General features: G+C 50.6%; 1 protein-coding gene across 1 annotated transcript in view; it reads left to right on the top strand.

Annotated features, from left to right (window-relative positions):
- Positions 1 to 7,500, top strand: part of LOC311275756 (CREB-regulated transcription coactivator 2) — a 24,092-nt gene that overhangs the window by 4,483 nt on the left and 12,109 nt on the right. Inside the window, exons 4-5 of the mRNA XM_084384995.1 lie at positions 1,168 to 1,229; positions 7,154 to 7,225. Coding sequence (XP_084241121.1) covers positions 1,168 to 1,229; positions 7,154 to 7,225 — 134 coding nt within the window. The remainder of the gene's footprint in view (positions 1 to 1,167; positions 1,230 to 7,153; positions 7,226 to 7,500) is intronic.

Here is a 7,500-nt window from a genome sequence, read left to right as displayed (position 1 = left end):
CACACACACACTCTTGAACGGACACACACACACAGCCACACACACACACACACACACACACTCGCAGAGAGAGCGAGAGAGAGAGAGAGAGAGGCGCTCGAACACTGAATTGGTTCCTCGCTCTTGAACGCACACACACACACACACACACACACACTCTTGAACGGACACACACACACAGCCACACACACACACACACACTCGCAGAGAGAGCGAGAGAGAGAGAGAGAGAGGCGCTCGAACACTGAATTGGTTCCTCGCTCTTGAACGCACACACACACACACACACACACACACACTCTTGAACGGACACACACACACTCTTGAACGGACACACACACAGACACTCGCAGAGAGAGAGAGAGAGAGAGAGAGGCGCTCGAACACTGAATTGGTTCCTCGCTCTTGAACACACACACACACACACACACTCTTGAACGGACACACACACACACACACACTCTTGAACGGACACACACACACACACCGTCTTGGCGAGTGTCTCCCGGTTCTGTCGTCAGTGAACAGGAAGAAACCGGATGTTTGTCAGTTTATTCGCTCTTAAAGTGACAGTAGCCTAATATTCCTGCTGCCGTCTGTCATTAATGTGAATAAAACAACAAAATACTGCTTTAACAAAGAAGAAACTATATTTAATTTTCTACAGTGAACAAATAGTGTTATTTTAAATTTAGAGTTAATTATTCATATACTGTTTTTGTAACGTTTAGTGTTGATCTCTGCTTGTAATTTGTGTATTTGTTCTTATTTTATTACTGACTGTCCACTTGTGTTTAATAATGTGTGACCTTTATCAGTCAGGCTAGTAGTTTGTGATGCGGTATTGAAGAACGTCGGTGAGCTTTAAGTAATAAATGAAAAGCAATGTTAACCCCCCCATATATACTGTATATGTCTTGTTCTTTTGTTTTCTTCGCTGATCCAAACAATTATCCGATCCGTGGCTCAAATAAGCGTAAACGATCGGAACCGTGAGTTTTGAGACCCGTTGCTCCGCTCATTAATAATCGGCTAGTAATGCGAGTGGCTGATATGAGGAGCAATCAGGTCTTCATCTCTTACGATGAGGTTTATTATGCGAGTAGAATTATGATGCAGATGTGTGTGTGTGTGTGTGCTGTTTGTGTCCTTGACCCCTGACCCCAGCTGGACAACCCTCACAGCAGTGCGGTGTATCTGACTCCGCCCCCTGACCCCAGCTGGAGAAGGTAACGTCTCATTGGTTCACACTCATATTCGCTCACAGTGATGCGGCGCTTTCCACGAGACGGGTTTCAGACGCCGTCACTCTTCTTCCAGCAGAGAGTCAGTGAACGACACTAATACTGAATCAGTGAGATCTTAATAACTGTACCGCAGATACGGACATATCAATATCAATATCTGCCAGTAATATTAGTCTGAGTAACGCTTAGTTTTATGATCTGTAGTTGTAAAACATAATGCAATACAATGATGATTGAGGGAAGAACAGATAAACCTTCCTCTAAAGCCTGATGATCATATTTGATACTCATGATTTCTATAATAAATGATGATAATCAAGTAAAGCTGCTTCAGTCCAGCTGAAATATTACTAACAATATCAAAGTTATTCTTGCGTTTGATAAAATCAGGTCAGATTTGACAGCAGAAAGACTCGTGGAGCTCGAGCTGAAGGAGGACGCGTGTACAGTTATACAGTAGAGTACAGTTATACAGTACAGTAGTACAGTACAGTTATACAGTAGAGTACAGTTATACAGTAGAGTACAGTTATACTGAAAGACTTTTACTTGATAAAAGAGTGAAAATGATCAGAGACAGAAGGACTGCAGGAGATCGAGGGAAAAATATCATATTGATAATTTACAGGCTTGGAAATTGACGTGTTAAATACAGTACAGTACAGTAGAGTACAGTTATACAGTAGTACAGTACAGTAGTAGAGTACAGTACAGTTATACAGTACAGAGTCAGACGGATCGCTGGAGTATTCTGTGCGGGGCGGTAAAGAGTTAATAATAATAATAGTGAACACGGGTTACAGCGGTTGGTCTACAGCGACAGCAACTCTACATGAGTTTAGATTATGTGCTGCTTCCCATCGAGAGGCTCTTAGTGATGTCATCACTGACTTTTACTGTGAGATGTCACGAGTCGGGATTTGAACCCTGTTTGTGGACAGTGCCGTGTGTGTGTGTGTGAGAGAGAGAGAGAGAGAGAGAGAGTGTGTGTGTGTGTGTGTGTGTGAGTGAGTGAGTGTGTGTGAGAGAGAAAGAGAGAGTGTGTGTGTTTGTGTGTGAGTGTGTGAAAGAGAGAGTGTGTATGAGTGTGTGTGAAAGAGAGAGAGAGAGAGAGAGTGTGTGTGTGAGAGTGAGTGAGTGTGTGTGTGAGAGAGAGTGTGTGTGAGTGTGTGTGTGTGAGAGAGAGTGTGTGTGAGTAACAGAATCTGCATCTTCTCATCTGCTCTTCTGTTCGTGTCTCTCAGGAGACGCTCCTCTTTAGTCTTTGCTGCTGTTCCTCGTCTTGCTCTGGTTGAATGATTCTGATCTTAATCTTCATCTCTCTGAGATGTTCGTTGTGTTCTGATGGAGGGGATCTCAGCAAACACTGGTGATGATAGATCAGAAACATCTGAACGCTTTTAACGCACACACACACACACACACACACACACACTAACAGACTGAAGGTGAATGTGCGCAGGTCAGATGGTACTGTCTGTGTTTAACCTCTCCTCGCTCTAAACACACACACACATCCTGCTCTGCTCTTCCTTCTCTGAATCTGTCCTTCACTCCACTGGTTCTCTTGCTCCTCTGGTTCTCTTGCTCCTCTGGTTCTCTCGCTCCACTGGTTCTCTCGCTCCTCTGGTTCTCTCGCTCCTCTGGTTCTCTCGCTCCTCTGGTTCTCTCGCTCCACTGGTTCTCTCGCTCCTCTGGTTCTCTCGCTCCTCTGGTTCTCTCGCTCCTCTGGTTCTCTCGCTCCTCTGGTTCTCTCGCTCCACTGGTTCTCTCGCTCCTCTGGTTCTCTCGCTCCTCTGGTTCTGTCGCTCCTCTGGTTCTGTCGCTCCTCTGGTTCTCTCGCTCCACTGGTTCTCTTGCTCCTCTGGTTCTCTTGCTCCTCTGGTTCTCTCGCTCCACTGGTTCTCTCGCTCCTCTGGTTCTCTCGCTCCTCTGGTTCTCTCGCTCCTCTGGTTCTCTCGCTCCACTGGTTCTCTCGCTCCTCTGGTTCTCTCGCTCCTCTGGTTCTCTCGCTCCACTGGTTCTCTCGCTCCTCTGGTTCTCTCGCTCCTCTGTTTCTGTCGCTCCTCTGGTTCTGTCGCTCCTCTGGTTCTCTCGCTCCTCTGGTTCTCTCGCTCCACTGGTTCTCTCGCTCCTCTGGTTCTCTCGCTCCTCTGGTTCTCTCGCTCCACTGGTTCTCTCGCTCCTCTGGTTCTCTCGCTCCTCTGTTTCTGTCGCTCCTCTGGTTCTGTCGCTCCTCTGGTTCTTTCGCTCCTCTGGTTCTCTCGCTCCTCTGGTTCTCTCGCTCCTCTGGTTCTCTCGCTCCACCTCTGGTTCTCTCGCTCCTCTGGTTCTCTCGCTCCTCTGGTTCTCTCGCTCCTCTGGTTCTGTCGCTCCTCTGGTTCTGTCGCTCCTCTGGTTCTCTCGCTCCTCTGGTTCTCTCGCTCCTCTGGTTCTGTCGCTCCTCTGGTTCTGTCGCTCCTCTGGTTCTTTCGCTCCTCTGGTTCTTTCGCTCCTCTGGTTCTTTCGCTCCACTGGTTCTCTTGCTCCTCTGGTTCTCTCGCTCTTCTGGTTCTCTCGCTCCTCTGGTTCTCTCGCTCCACTGGTTCTCTTGCTCCTCTGGTTCTTTCGCTCCTCTTGTTCTTTCGCTCCTCTGGTTCTTTCGCTCCTCTGGTTCTTTCGCTCCTCTGGTTCTTTCGCTCCTCTGGTTCTCTCGCTCCACTGGTTCTCTCGCTCCTCTGGTTCTCTCGCTCCTCTGGTTCTGTCGCTCCTCTGGTTCTTTCGCTCCTCTGGTTCTGTCGCTCCTCTGGTTCTGTCGCTCCTCTGGTTCTGTCGCTCCTCTGGTTCTCTCGCTCCTCTGGTTCTCTCGCTCCTCTGGTTCTCTCGCTCCTCTGGTTCTGTCGCTCCTCTGGTTCTGTCGCTCCTCTGGTTCTTTCGCTCCTCTGGTTCTTTCGCTCCTCTGGTTCTTTCACTCCACTGGTTCTCTTGCTCCTCTGGTTCTCTCGCTCTTCTGGTTCTCTCGCTCCTCTGGTTCTTTCGCTCCTCTGGTTCTCTCACTCCACTGGTTCTCTTGCTCCTCTGGTTCTTTCGCTCCTCTTGTTCTTTCGCTCCTCTGGTTCTTTCGCTCCTCTGGTTCTTTCGCTCCTCTGGTTCTCTCGCTCCACTGGTTCTCTCGCTCCACTGGTTCTCTCGCTCCTCTGGTTCTGTCGCTCCTCTGGTTCTTTCGCTCCTCTGGTTCTGTCGCTCCTCTGGTTCTGTCGCTCCTCTGGTTCTGTCGCTCCTCTGGTTCTTTCGCTCCTCTGGTTCTTTCGCTCCTCTGGTTCTTTCGCTCCTCTGGTTCTTTCGCTCCTCTGGTTCTGTCGCTCCTCTGGTTCTTTCGCTCTGGTTCTCTCGCTCCTCTGGTTCTTTCGCTCCTCTGGTTCTCTTGCTCCTCTGGTTCTCTCGCTCCTCTGGTTCTTTCGCTCCTCTGGTTCTTTCGCTCCTCTGGTTCTTTCGCTCCTCTGGTTCTTTCGCTCCTCTGGTTCTGTCGCTCCTCTGGTTCTTTCGCTCTGGTTCTCTCGCTCCTCTGGTTCTTTCGCTCCTCTGGTTCTCTCGCTCTGGTTCTCTTGCTCCTCTGGTTCTGTCGCTCCTCTGGTTCTTTCGCTCCTCTGGTTCTTTCGCTCCTCTGGTTCTCTCGCTCTGGTTCTCTCGCTCCTCTGGTTCTTTCGCTCCTCTGGTTCTCTCGCTCTGGTTCTGTCGCTCCTCTGGTTCTTTCGCTCCTCTGGTTCTTTCGCTCCTCTGGTTCTTTCGCTCCTCTGGTTCTCTCGCTCTGGTTCTCTCGCTCCTCTGGTTCTTTCGCTCCTCTGGTTCTCTCGCTCTGGTTCTCTTGCTCCTCTGGTTCTTTCGCTCCTCTGGTTCTTTCGCTCCTCTGGTTCTTTCGCTCCTCTGGTTCTTTCGCTCCTCTGGTTCTTTCGCTCCTCTGGTTCTCTCGCTCTGGTTCTCTCGCTCCTCTGGTTCTTTCGCTCCTCTGGTTCTCTCGCTCTGGTTCTCTTGCTCCTCTGGTTCTTTCGCTCCTCTGGTTCTTTCGCTCCTCTGGTTCTGTCGCTCCTCTGGTTCTTTCGCTCCTCTGGTTCTTTCGCTCCTCTGATTCTCTCGCTCCACTGGTTCTCTTGCTCCTCTGGTTCTGTCGCTCCTCTGGTTCTGTCGCTCCTCTGGTTCTGTCGCTCTTCTGGTTCTCTCGCTCCACTGGTTCTCTCGCTCTTCTGGTTCTGTCGCTCTTCTGGTTCTGTCGCTCCTCTGGTTCTGTCGCTCTTCTGGTTCTCTCGCTCCACTGGTTCTCTCGCTCCACTGGTTCTCTCGCTCTTCTGGTTCTGTCGCTCCTCTGGTTCTGTCGCTCTTCTGGTTCTCTCGCTCCTCTGGTTCTCTCGCTCCTCTGGTTCTTTCGCTCCACTGGTTCTCTCGCTCCTCTGGTTCTCTCGCTCTTCTGGTTCTCTCGCTCTTCTGGTTCTCTCGCTCTGGTTCTCTCGCTCCTCTGGTTCTTTCGCTCCACTGGTTCTCTCGCTCCTCTGGTTCTTTCGCTCCACTGGTTCTCTCGCTCTGGTTCGCTCGCTCCTCTGGTTCTCTCGCTCCTCTGGTTCTTCCGCTCCTCTGGTTCTGTCGCTCCTCTGGTTCTCTTGCTCCTCTGGTTCTGTCGCTCCTCTGGTTCTGTCGCTCCTCTGGTTCTCTCGCTCCTCTGGTTCTGTCGCTCCACTGGTTCTCTCGCTCCTCTGGTTCTGTCGCTCCTATGGTTCTTTCGCTCCTCTGGTTCTCTCGCTCCTCTGGTTCTGTCGCTCCTCTGGTTCTGTCGCTCCTCTGGTTCTTTCGCTCCTCTGGTTCTTTCGCTCCTCTGGTTCTGTCGCTCCTCTGGTTCTTTCGCTCCACTGGTTCTTTCGCTCCTCTGGTTCTGTCGCTCTGGTTCTTTCGCTCCACTGGTTCTTTCGCTCCTCTGGTTCTGTCGCTCCTCTGGTTCTTTCGCTCCTCTGGTTCTTTCGCTCCTCTGGTTCTGTCGCTCCTCTGGTTCTTTCGCTCCACTGGTTCTTTCGCTCCTCTGGTTCTGTCGCTCCTCTGGTTCTTTCGCTCCTCTGGTTCTTTCGCTCCTCTGGTTCTTTCGCTCCTCTGGTTCTGTCGCTCCTCTGGTTCTCTTGCTCCTCTGGTTCTGTCGCTCCTCTGGTTCTCTCGCTCCTCTGGGTCTGTCGCTCCTCTGGTTCTGTCGCTCCTCTGGTTCTTTCGCTCCTCTGGTTCTGTCGCTCCTCTGGTTCTGTCGCTCCTCTGGTTCTCTCGCTCCTCTGGTTCTCTCGCTCCTCTGGTTCTGTCGCTCCTCTGGTTCTGTCGCTCCTCTGGTTCTTTCGCTCCTCTGGTTCTTTCGCTCCTCTGGTTCTTTCGCTCCTCTGGTTCTGTCGCTCCTCTGGTTCTGTCGCTCCTCTGGTTCTGTCGCTCCTCTGGTTCTTTCGCTCCTCTGGTTCTTTCGCTCCTCTGGTTCTTTCGCTCCCCTGGTTCTTTCGCTCCACTGGTTCTGTCGCTCCTCTGGTTCTTTCGCTCCTCTGGTTCTGTCGCTCCTCTGGTTCTGTCGCTCCTCTGGTTCTCTCGCTCCTCTGGTTCTCTCGCTCCTCTGGTTCTGTCGCTCCTCTGGTTCTGTCGCTCCTCTGGTTCTTTCGCTCCTCTGGTTCTTTCGCTCCTCTGGTTCTTTCGCTCCTCTGGTTCTGTCGCTCCTCTGGTTCTGTCGCTCCTCTGGTTCTGTCGCTCCTCTGGTTCTTTCGCTCCTCTGGTTCTTTCGCTCCTCTGGTTCTTTCGCTCCTCTGGTTCTGTCGCTCCTCTGGTTCTTTCGCTCCTCTGGTTCTTTCTCAAGCTGCTCGTCTCTTTATTCTGCTCTCAGTTCTGAAAGTAACAGGTGTTTTTTGTCAATCATGAAGGAACTGGAACAGTAACTTTCCCTCGGACAAGAGCCAGATGTTCCACCAGCTGCCCACCGGCGCGCTCAACAGGTGACGACTCTCTACAGATCACTCATACTAGAAGAGGCTTTTGGTTCTTGAACATCTGCAATCTTCAACCAGTCCAGTTCTTACTCACCCAGAATCTTTCCATAAAATCAAAAAATGTTGTGGTGCTCTTCGGTCAAATTTGACCCATATAATGTTACGTTTTTTTTTTTTTTTTACTTGAAATGTGAACACACAAAAAAATCATGGACATGATTCGAAAAGGTTAAATAGTCCTGAAAAAGTAATCATACTTCTCGCGGTCAAAAATGAGCGCA

The sequence above is a fragment of the Rutilus rutilus genome (genome assembly GCF_951802725.1).
Source record: "Rutilus rutilus genome assembly, chromosome: 17".
Classification (NCBI taxonomy): Eukaryota; Metazoa; Chordata; class Actinopteri; order Cypriniformes; family Leuciscidae; genus Rutilus; species Rutilus rutilus.
The sequence above is the reverse complement of the archived record's forward strand: the minus strand, read 5'-3'. Positions and strand labels throughout refer to the sequence as shown.